Source organism: Vulpes vulpes, chromosome 16 (genome assembly GCF_048418805.1).
Source record: "Vulpes vulpes isolate BD-2025 chromosome 16, VulVul3, whole genome shotgun sequence".
NCBI classification, from domain to species: domain Eukaryota; kingdom Metazoa; phylum Chordata; class Mammalia; order Carnivora; family Canidae; genus Vulpes; species Vulpes vulpes.
The window spans coordinates 63990637-64002397 of record NC_132795.1 but is presented as its reverse complement, the minus strand read 5'-3'; the positions used below and the strand labels follow the sequence as shown (position 1 = coordinate 64002397).

At 38.8% G+C, this 11761-nt stretch overlaps 1 protein-coding gene across 1 annotated transcript; it reads left to right on the top strand.

Annotated features, from left to right (window-relative positions):
- The first annotated feature begins 393 nt into the window (after nt 1-393).
- On the top strand, nt 394-9910 carry LOC112929020 (sulfotransferase 1C4). Its single transcript, XM_026010893.2, has 7 exons — nt 394-890; nt 1830-1955; nt 2750-2847; nt 3767-3893; nt 4110-4204; nt 7520-7700; nt 8621-9910. Exons 1-7 carry the CDS (start codon nt 722-724, stop codon nt 8734-8736), a joined length of 912 nt encoding a protein of 303 aa, XP_025866678.2. The 5' UTR covers nt 394-721; the 3' UTR covers nt 8737-9910.
- Nucleotides 9911-11761: the final 1851 nt, after the last annotated feature.

Sequence of the window (11761 nt, the reverse complement as noted above, 5' to 3'; positions counted from 1 at the left end):
CCTGCCAAGAGCCCACAGAAATTTCCCTTCAGTCTTTCAGGGAAGTTATTCTATATTGCTGTTTAATTCCATGAGCAAATTCCCTGTAACTTTTTTTTTTAATTTTATTTATTTATTCATGGGAAACACAGAGAGAGAGGCAGAGACACAGGCAGAGGGAGAAGCAGGCTCCATGCAGGAAGCCTGACATGGGACTCGATCCCGGGTCTCCAGGATCACACCCTGGGCTGAAGACAGCACTAAACCGCTGAGCCACCCGGACTGCCCCTCCCTGTAACTTTTTAATTAGCATAAAATTCACAGAAGAAACAATTAATGAATATTTGTGAATTATTTTATGAACACAAAGATAAAGAACGGAACATAAACAACTTGGCATTGACTCTTTTTAAGCTGACACAGAAGAACCGGACTGATTTGAACATGACACAGCAGCCAGGATTTGGGAGGGCCTCTGGTATTTCGTCACAGCCTGGCTGGGAGGAGGGCTGGAGCTCATTAAGAAAACGCCTGAGTACAAAGGCCTACACCGCAGTTCCGTGCTTCCTGGAACTTGGGCGGACAGAGCTGTAGCTACTTTCTCCTTTGACAGCCATCCCCAGCTGTCCAGGAAGAATTTGCAGTCTGAATTTTGCATTACCTGTGCAATAACAGAAGTGCAGCTTTGTGCTGACTGAGCAGTAACATTTTATCTGGAGCCCTACTCTGATTTCTGACACTAATGGCCTTAAACAAAATGGAGGATTTTAAATTTGATGGAACAACACGCCTACCTGTCGCTTATGTGGAGGGGATTTTACAACCCACACCTACCTGTGACAGCTGGGACCAGATCTGGAATTTCCAAGCCAAGTCTGATGATCTGCTTATTGCCACCTATCCCAAAGCAGGTAGGTGAAAGGGGAGAGGGGAAGGTGGGGAAGAGAATTAGGAAGGTGAGTAATGAAAATACACTAATAATGAAATGAAGAAACTGATCTGGGTTGGAAGGTTGTTTACTGGATAGAGTGATATGGCTAAGAGAAATCACTTGTGGAAACTGAAACTAGAGGGAAAAAAAATATTAAAATGACATGTGAAGGGCAGCCGGGGTGGCTCAGCTGTTTAGTGCCTGCCTTCCGCCCAGGGCACAATCCTGGAGACCTAGGATTGAGTCCCACATCGGGCTCCCTGCAGGGAGCCTGCTTCTGTCTCTGCCTATTCTCTGCCCACCCCCCTCTGTCTCTCAGGAATAATAAATAAAATCTTTAAAAATAAATAAAACAAAATAAAATGACATGTGAAATTTTAAGAATTTAATTCTTCCTGTGATGTACATATTTTTTTTACTTCCCCAGGAGAGAGTGACTCAAACAGCCAAGAACTAACCAGCTAGATTTGTTGATTTGTTTGTTCCCGATGCAGGCTGTTATTGCAGATCCTTTAAAAAATAGCTTTGTGTGTGTAAGCTATAAAGGGGATCCCAAGGCCAACTTGGGGAACAGTTAGGGGAGCTTTGGTCCTGCAAAGCTGATTTCACTTCAGCAGCCTCCAGAAGCCCCCAAAGACTCCTCAGGGCTTGAAAACTACTTTTTTGATTTCCATCTTCCCTTGGGGTATGTTGTGAACCTACTTCCTTATTTCAATAATCAGTTTAACAAAAGTTGCTATAGAAGTCAGACTTCTTGACTCGTATTATATTAAGACAATACATAAATTAAAAATGTTTTCTGAGTTGCACTATAAATCTAGCTTTAAAATTCAGAGAGATGTTCTAACAAATATGATCATATTTTAAGAAATGTAGTATACTAAACGTCTATGCATCTTCATCTTACACGTGGAATAAGGAACTACATGGACTCAGGAGATAGTGGACTTAATACAAAATGAAGGGGATGTTGACAAAAGTCAAAGAGCACCTATTCATGTACGAATTCCTTTCATTGAATGGATAATCCCATCCATTGGATCTGGTGAGTATGGAATAACCACGCTTGACTAAATACACACCTGGGATTTTTACTATCACAGAGCCCTCTCAAAATCCTAGGCATTCAAGCTGAAAAAAGTTATAGAAAAGATGTAAGAATTGATACAACCACTTCAAAAAAAAACTAGAAAACAATTAAATTCTAGGCATTCAAATAATTAGTAATGAATTCTGTGACTGCATTTTTTTAACTATGTTTGGCCATTGCTGTACTCCAGACATCTTCTAGTGGAATTACTACTTACATAAAAGTACATTAAGTTTTCATTCTCTATTAGAAATTAATTTTAGGGGCAACTGGGTGGCTTAGTGGTTGAGCGGCTGCCTTCAACTTAGGTTGTGATCCTGGGGTCCTGGGATTTAGTCCCACATTTGGGTTCCCCACAGGGAACCTCTTTCTCCCTCTGCCAGTGTCCCTGCCTCTGTGTGTGTGTGTGTGTGTCTCATGAATAAACAAATAAAATCTTTAAAAAGAGAAATTAATTTTATTCCACAAGGATGAGCCCAAGTAAGATAATTTCATAGTGGAAGGGTTTGAATTTTTTAGGTTCTAAATTATTTATTTTCTTATTTGTTATGTTTAAAAACTATTCTAGCTAAAAAGAAAAGTCATTCTTAGGCTAGATATAGTCTTGCAGATCAAAAAACTACAGTTACAGTTGTCTCACAGGTGACTTGAATTGTTCAATTGTTCCTAAAGTAGTGATAATGGAAACAACAAGATTTTGAAGCAAAAAGAAAAAAATAATGGGAAGTAATCAAAAATCGATTTTATAGGTTTGGAAAGAGCTAATGAAATGCCCTCACCACGGACCCTGAAAACACATCTTCCCATCCATTTGCTGCCACCATCCTTCATAGAAAAAAACTGCAAGGTAAAAAACAAAAGGGGGCAGCCCTGGTGGCTCAGCAGTTTAGTGCCGCCTTTGGCCTAGGGTGTGATCCTGGAGACCCAGGATCGAGTCCCACGTCGGGCTCCCTGCATGGAGTCTGCTTCTCTCTCTGCCTCTCTCTCTCTCTGTGTCTCTCATGAATGAATAGATAAAATCTTAAAAAAAAAAAAAAAAAAGCAAAAGGAATTTACAGTTTACTCCTTAGAACAACCCTAGAGTGGTCTTCAGCTTCCTCTTAAAACATTTCTCCTGTTAGGGTACCTAGATGGCTCAGTTGGTTAAGCATCTGAGTCTTGGTTTCAGCTCAGGTCATGATCTCAGCATAGTTAAGATCAAGCCCCGTGTCTGACTCCACACTCTGCATGGAGTCTCCTTGAGATTCTCTCCCTCTCCCTCTGCCTCTTGCCCCACTTGTACTCTCTCTCTCTCTCTCTCTCTAAAAGAAACAAATTTAAAAATCTTAAAAAAAAAAAAAAAAAAACACTCTTCGCTTGTTAAAGAAAAGAGAGTCCAGAGTCCGGGCAGCCCAGGTGGCTCAGCAGTTTAGCACCGCCTTCAGCCCAGGGAGTGATCCTGGGGATCCAGGATCTAGTCCCACGTCGGGCTCCCTGCATGGAGTCTGCCTGTGTCTCTGCCTCTCTCTCTCTCTCTCATGAATAAATAAATAAAATCTTTAAAAAAAAAAAAGAAAGAAAGAAAAGAGAGTCCATCTTTCACCATAATCAATAGGCAAACTGATCTGAATCCTTTTCAAATCACACAAAAACCAATATCACAAGAATGCAGCATCAGAAAATCTCATCTGTATGGAATGTATCCACTTGAATATAATTTGTTGGACAATAAGTACATATAAGTCTAATCCCATTTTTGCTTCTTTCCCTCTTTCTGCCATTCCTAGATAATCTATGTGGCAAGAAATCCAAAGGACAATATGGTGTCTTATTACCATTTCCAAAGAATGAATAAATCTCTTCCTGCTCCAGGAACCTGGGAAGAGTATTTTGAGAATTTTCTGGCTGGGAAAGGTAAGAGAATTAATCTTTATTTCCTTCCTTTCTCAAAATCCTCAAACATTCCAAAAGGAAAGAATCATTTCCTTATTATGCTGGGGCTCTGCCTGCTTTACTGTGAAGAAATCATCAGTGTGATACTCTCCCTCTCTTTAGGAACTCTCCTTTTAGTGGAGTATCTGTTTGGGGGCTTCTGTGATTCATTGCCCCGTTTTTCATTCCTCCTTGCAGTATGCTGGGGTTCTTGGTATGACCACGTGAAAGGATGGTGGAAAGCCAAAGACCAACACCGCATTCTCTACCTCTTCTATGAGGACCTGAAGAAGGTGAGGGGCAATACCACCTAATGTGTTCCCATTGGACCATAAGACATTTAGGTCATAATGCATGTACCCCACTGGGGACCCACAGATTTGAAACAAGGAATAGAAAACGCTACATTTCATTGGTTACTGCTGTCCATGCATCAAAGCCCACATGGTATGTCATGAGTTTATGTATCACATAGTTTCATCTCCAGCCTCCTGGTGCTCTGGAGAATGGTACATCTTTTCCATACAGGCAAAATATGAGTGTTACCTTTCCCGCATCGGACTCCTTGCGAGGAGCCTGCTTCTCCCTCTGCCTCTGACTCTCTCTCTCTCTCTCTGTGTCTCACATTAATAAATAAGTAAAATCTTTAAAAAAAAAAAAAAGAAAGAAAGAAAGAAAGAAAGAAAGAAAGAAAGAAAAAAAGAAAGAAAGAAAAGAAAAGAAAAGAAAGAAAAGAAAAGAAAAGAAAAGAAAAGAAAAGAAAAGAAAAGAAAAGAAAAGAAAAGAAAAGAAAAGAAAAGAAAAGAAAGAAAGAAGAAAGAAATATTATAGCAGGGAATTGTATGCTGTAAGGCAGGAGTTTCCCTTCCATGAGTAGGTATGACAAACTGGGGAATCCATAGAAGGAAAGGTGCTATTAAACTCAGAATAGGAGATAATGTTTGTTAGATTACTCCTTTCTGCCCCTGGACGCCTCCGAGTAAGCATCGTTAAAGTCTCTCCTCCCACCGCCGTCATGTCTAAGTCAGAGTCTTCCAAAGAGCTTGAGCAGCTGTGTAAGCTCTTCATTGGAGGTTTGAACTTTGAAACAACTGATGAGAGTCTGAGGAGCCATTTTGAACAACAGGGAATGTTTACGGACTGTGTGGTAATGAGAGATCCAAGCATCAAGTGCTCCAGAGGCTTTGGGTTTGTCACGTATACCACTGTAGAGGAGGTGTATGCAGCTATGAATGCAAGGCCACACAAGGTGGATGGAAGAGTTGTGGAACCAAAGAAGGCTGTCTCAAGAGAAGATTCTCAAAGACCTGGTGCCCACTTAACTGAAAAAGATTTTTGTTGGTGGCATTAAAGAAGACACTGAAGAACATCATCTAAGAGATTATTTTGAACAGTATGGGAAAATTGAAGTGATTGAGATCATGACTGACCAAGGCAGTGGCAAAAAAGAGAGGTTTTGCTTTTGTGACATTTGAGGACCATGACTCTGTAGACAAGATTGTCATTCAAAAATACCATACTGTGAATGGCCACAACTGTGAAGTAAGGAAAGCCCTATCAAAGCAAAGATGGCTAATGCTTCATCTAGCCAAAGAGGCTGAAGTGGTTCTGGAAACTTTGGTGATGGTCATGGAGGTGGTTTTGATGGGAATGACAACTTTGGTCATGGAGGGAACTTCAGTGGTAGCTTTGGTGGCAGTCGAGGTGGTGGTGGATACGGTAGCAGTGGGGATGGCTATAACGGATTTGGTAATGATGGAAGCAACTTTGGAGGTGATAGAAGCTATAATGATTTTGGCAATTACAACAATCAACCCTCAAATTTTGGACCCATGAAAAGAGTAAATTTTGGAGACAGAAGCTCTGGCCCCTATGGTGGTGGAGGCTAATACTTTGCCAAACCACAAAACCAAGGTGGCTATGGCGATTCCCGCAGCAGCAGCAGCTATGGCAGTGGCAGAAGGTTTTAATTACTGCCAGGAAACAAAGCTTAGCAGGAGAGGAGAGCCAGAGAAGTGACAGGGAAGCTACAGGTTACAACAGATTTGTGAACTCAGCCAAGCACAGTGGTGGCAGGGCCTAGCTGCTACAAAGAAGACATGTTTTAGACAATACTCATGTGTATGGGCAAAAAACTCAAGGACTGCATTTGTGACTAATTATATAACAGGTTATTTTAGTTTCTGTTCTGTGGAAAGTGTAAAGCATTCCAACAAAGGGTTTTAATGTAGATTTTCTTCTTCTTCTTTTTTTCTTTTTTGCACCCATGCTGTTGATTGCTAAATGTAATAGTCTGATCATGACGCTGAATAAATGTGTCTTTTTTAAAATAAATAAATAAATAAATAAATAAATAAATTCAGAATAGGAAAACTCCATGTAGGTGATAATTGTCTACCATATGTAGACATATGGCAAAGTAAGGATATGTCATCAGAAATGACACCCTTTTACTGGAGTACATCCTAATGTATTGTGAATGCTAGAAAGAAACTTTATTGCACAGGTAGTCTAACCTCAGAGTCCCTAGATCCCTTTTAAATATTTCTGTGATCATGTTCTGGAATGTCCCCCTGACTAGTTACTCAAAGCTCAATATTCTCATCACTCTTGCTGATTCCCAGTCTATGTGAGGCCAATTAAATTAAGCACTACTTTTGACATCCAAGCTTTTAAAGCAGAAGACACAGTTTTCAGGCTAAACTTTTCCACTTTCCCTCTCCTACCACACTTCCTGGAGATAGGGATTTCCCATAGTGATAGCTCCCTAGGGTTGTGTGTCCCTCTGATGAGGAAACATTGGAACTGAGCTCCTCAGTTCCTGGACATGCTAGGTAGTAGACTTACTAGCCATGGGTGCCTCTTGCGTATCTCATGGGTGCAAAATAGCCATCTCCCATTCTCTTGCTGCTACTTATTGCCACCACTAAAAAGGTCTGGGACATTTTTATCAATGTCAGAATAGAAGACAGGCTTAAATCGTCTGCCCCATGCTCCAATGTCTTTGTTGTTATCATCAGTCTATGGACTCTCTCTGTTAAACATTTGGCTGACCAAGACCCCTCTCATAACTGACTTGTGTGAGACATTTGGGCATAACCCTCAGTGAAGCATTCTCCATGCACTGCATGTCATTATGTGGTGAATTTTTCATGAATACTATTCAGTTTTTGCTGCTATGTTAGAGCAAGAAAAGCTTAGTAATTCCAGCTACTAAAAAAGAGAACAATATGAGCCATCATGTTAAAATAAGTTATTTCTGATAGCTGAGTATTTGTGAGATAAGATTTTTTTAAGGTTTTATTTATTTATTTATTTGAGACAGAGACAGAGTGCATGAGAGCAGGAGGAAGAAGGAAAAAATCTCAAGACTGCGCTGAGTGTGGAGCGCAACACAAGGCTCAATCTCACAACCCTGAGATCATAACCTGAGCCTAAATCAAGAGTTGAATGCTTAACTGAATGAACCAATCAGGCACCCCTAAGATTTTTTTTTTAATTTTAACTCATGACATGTGACTGATTACTGTTATTAATTCATTTCAATATTCTTTTTAAACCAATTATCTTATACCAAATCTTCACTTTTCTTTTGACTCTCATCATAGAATACAAAGCATGAAATTCAGAAGGTGGCAGAGTTTATTGGAAAAAACCTAGATGATGAAATCCTAGATAAAATTGTCCATCACACTTCATTTGATGTTATGAAGCAGAATCCAATGTCAAACTATTCATCAGTTCCTGCTAAAATCATGAACCACTCTGTGTCTCCATTCATGAGAAAAGGTTTTTATATTTTCTTTTGGTCATAATCTTTAAAGAATCATCCAGTCTTTAACAGCCTTGAGTGAGTTTTCTGTGGCTAAGAAAAATAAGATCTATAACAAATGATTCTGGGAAAAAGAAGTATTTAGGAAATCAGGAATGAAATGAAAACAACGTTTAGACTATTGAAGAGTGAGGTGCGGTCAAATTCCTTATGCCCCCTTTCCAGAGATCTGGCTAAGGTGAAAAAATGTAGAATTAAATCAGATGGAGCAAAGAATCCATTTTATAATAGATTTATAAGGGCTTTATGCTATTGGTTGGATTTATTCATTCAAAAATACTTATTGAGTGGCTACAATGAGTCAGGCTCTAGTCTAGATAATGTTCAGTGAACAGTAAACAAACAGAAATTTCTTCCCTTGTGAACATTATATTCTAGCCACAAACAAAATAAACAAGGATACTCAGAATAATATATGATGGTAAGCCCTATGGGAAAAAAACAATCTGCAGAAAGGTAACAGGGATTGCAACTGGAGAATTTGGTGGATCTTTTTTGGTTTTCTTCCTCAAAACTGTACCTTGAGTTTTTCCACATGCAAGCCTTTCTCAGTGGGCCTGTAGATAAAAACTATAGGCATAAGCACCTACCACAATTTGATGTGCAAAGAGGCAGGAGGAAAAAAACAAGAAATTCCCCAGGCCTGCTGTTTTAATTTTGGTAGTTTCATTTCCCCCATTAATGTGACTCAGCAGGTAATGGGATGTCCTTGTCCCACAAATCAGATAAGAAATTATTCTTAACTTTCAGAATGAAATTGACAGGTTAGCAGCAGAAATAATTTGTCTAATATTGCCCCCTTGGAAGGTAGAGTATACACACAGAAACAGGAGAATAGAGAAATGCAAGCTGACTCTCTCCCACATAACTGTTTCAGGGATAGTTGGAGACTGGAAGAATCACTTTACCGTGGCTCAGAATGAAAGATTTAATGAAGACTACAAGAAGAAAATGGCTGATACCAATCTAACTTTTCACTTCCAATTATCATAAAAAAGAAAAGAACCAACATTTTTTTAGTTTGTTACCTAATTTACTGGTAATAACCAATAAAACTTTATTACCCACATGATACTGAATTCAGATTCTCAGACTAGCTGTGTATTATATTTGCTCTTGCTCACTCTAAAAAAAATAGGAATAAAGCTAGCAGAGATTGAGCACAAGGTAGAAAGTGGAAGCATGATAGCATGTGAAGGAAGAAGGTTCAATAATTACTAATTATAATCACGGCATCATTGCTAATTATCATAATATTTATGTTTTTGACAGGTCATGTGTTTGTTGACATATTAGAAATGTCTCATTCCTTGTGTAAGAAAACACTAAAGCTTTCAAAGTAAGCATTGGTTCAGGCTAATTTTTCAATGCAGCACTAAAATATGTAGAAAGTGACTATCTCTCCCAGAAATTTCTTGGTAGTCAAATAACCATCAAGTGACTCTGTTTCCTCATAAAACTTTCTGATTCACTTCAGTGTTCCTCCTATAATACATCTATCCCTATCTCTTACCATATCATATATACTTAACTCTTTTTCTCACCCCAGTTAATGCTGATTGAGTCTTGGAGTCACATCTTGACTCTTTACGTCTATGGAGTCTTGTTCATGTAGCCACCCTTCTGGCTCAGAAACGTGTAACCTCTTGCCCATACTAGTATAAGCTTCATAACTCATTTCTCTGTGTCTCACACATCTACCAGGGTTACTTTCCTAAAACAAAATTTAATTATATTTCTCTTTAGCTCTAAATCCTATGCTTTTTTAGCCATCAATTCACAGGGAGCTATAATGATATGATATGGTAGATCTCACCTTCCAAAACACTTTTCTAGCTTAATTTCACCTTCTAAACCACTTCCATACTTCAGCAAATAAGTCTACTCACTGAGTCCTAATCACATCTTGCAGGTTCCTATCCTACTAGTTTTATTTTTACCATGCCTCCATCTGAAATTTCCTTTCCTTTCTTTCTACCTATCCAAAACATATAACATGCTTCAATAACCAGTGCAAGTAGTTCATTATCCTGAAGATAGCATTTGCTTTTCTGAAGTCCTCTACACTTGGTATAATTCATTTGTCATTAAGATTAAAGTATATTGTATCTCTTGTATGTATATATTGTCTCTTAAAAGACAATTAAAATTTTTAAATTTATTAAAATTTTTGTTTTTTTCTTCATGATAGAAACATTGCTATATATTTCATTGCACATCAAACAAAATATGACAAGCACAAAAATAAGTAACTGAAAGAATATATCAGTCAAGGAAATTCTAAAAGCTAACTTTTTATATTTTAAATAGTCCCTATAATAGCTATCGTCTATAGCTTTTGTCCAATATACTAGCTACTAGCCTCATGTGGTTTTAAATTAACTAAAACTAAATAAAATTAAATTACTCATATTCAGTAAAGTTCAAGTGCTCAGTAGCAACACATGCCTAGTAGCTATCACTTGGACATTATAAAACATTTCTATCCTCAGAGAAAATTCTATTGAATAAGACATTTTATTTTTACAATCCTTTGAATGTGGCATTATTAGAAAACTAAATCCCAATTAGAAAACTAAAACTAAAGTTTAGAGATATTAGTTAAGTTACTCAAATAAGAAATACTAACATTTAAGTTCAAACACAGCTCCAATGGTTCCAAAACCTGAATAGAGTCTCCCTTCCTGTTCTTGCCACAGACTCATCACAGATGCATCATGATCCTGTCTAACTAAAGGCTACCCAACCCAGATTCCAACCCCAAAACAACCAGACTGGCATCAAACTGTCCGTCATCCCCCATGATCAAGTGAAGCTTAACAATAGTCAACTGAATAGCTGAAGCATTCCCACTGTCTACATGCTCTGAAGTAGACAGAGCCCTAAGCCAACAATAGCCTCCCACTTGACATCCACAGCATATGTCCAGTCTAAAATTTGTCCCTTATACCTTTATATCTCTTAGGTTTCTCATGAAACTGGGCATAATTTCTGCAGGCCCTTATCTGAATTCAGTGCCTTCTGTGGCTGTGTTCAGTTCTCCCCCACATACTATCACTCCCCCAAGACACCAAAATCCATGCCCTGCCCTATTGCCTCACACAGACAGCTCAGGGGAAGGGAGCTTGTGCTCAGTCCATGGCCCTTGGACTTTTGACATTGCACTCAAGGTGCTACCTCTTAGTTTCCTCCAAATCACCTATATATTCTTGGCAGGCAAAATCAATCTATATTTTGGTTACCTAGACCTAGCCCCAAACAGAACTCAAACTGGCTTGGCTTCTCCCCTTTCAAAACTAGTGATTAGCACATTATGTTATAGATCTAGTCAACATTATTTCCATTTCAGCAGAAAATTACAATAATGCATCTAGGTTTTGTAATCCTACCAATACAGAGTGCACATTCTGTGTGTGTGTGTGTGTGTGTGGTTTTTTTAAGAGAAGAAACAGGAGGGACAGAGGAAAAGTGAGAGAAAGAATCTTAGGCAGGCTCCATGCCCAATGCAGAGCCCAGCATGGGGCTTGATCTCACAACCCTGAAATCATGACTTGAGCATAACCAGGCACTCCACACATTCTGTATTTTATCACACATGTGCAATAACCTTTGACTCCTGTGGAGGAAGTTTAGGTTTGAACTCAAGAAAATATTAAAGAAAATCAAACTGCGTGTATAGAGATGTAAGAAGTAAAACAGCTTAAAAAATTTACCCCAAAGATTCAGATGCAATGAAACGCCGGGATACCTGCACCCCGATGTTTCTAGCAGCAATGTCCACAATAGCCAAACTGTGGAAGGAGCCTTGGTGTCCATCGAAAGATGAATGGATAAAGAAGATGTGGTCTATGTATACAATGGAATATTACTCAGCCATTAGAAAAGACAAATACCCACCATTTGCTTCAACGTGGATGGAACTGGAGGGTATTATGCTGAGTGAAGTAAGTCAATCGGAGAAGGACAAACAGGGTATGTTCTCATTCATTTGGGGAATATAAATAATAGTGAAAGGGAA

Bases quoted from the DNA above. Each gene is read 5' to 3' on its own strand.
- LOC112929020 (XM_026010893.2), top strand. From the start codon at position 722: ATGGCCTTAAACAAAATGGAGGATTTTAAATTTGATGGAACAACACGC. The intron at 891-1,829 runs GTAGGTGAAAGG...ACGTGGAATAAG, and splicing joins TGCCACCTATCCCAAAGCAG to GAACTACATGGACTCAGGAG. The intron at 1,956-2,749 runs GTGAGTATGGAA...TCGATTTTATAG, and splicing joins AATCCCATCCATTGGATCTG to GTTTGGAAAGAGCTAATGAA.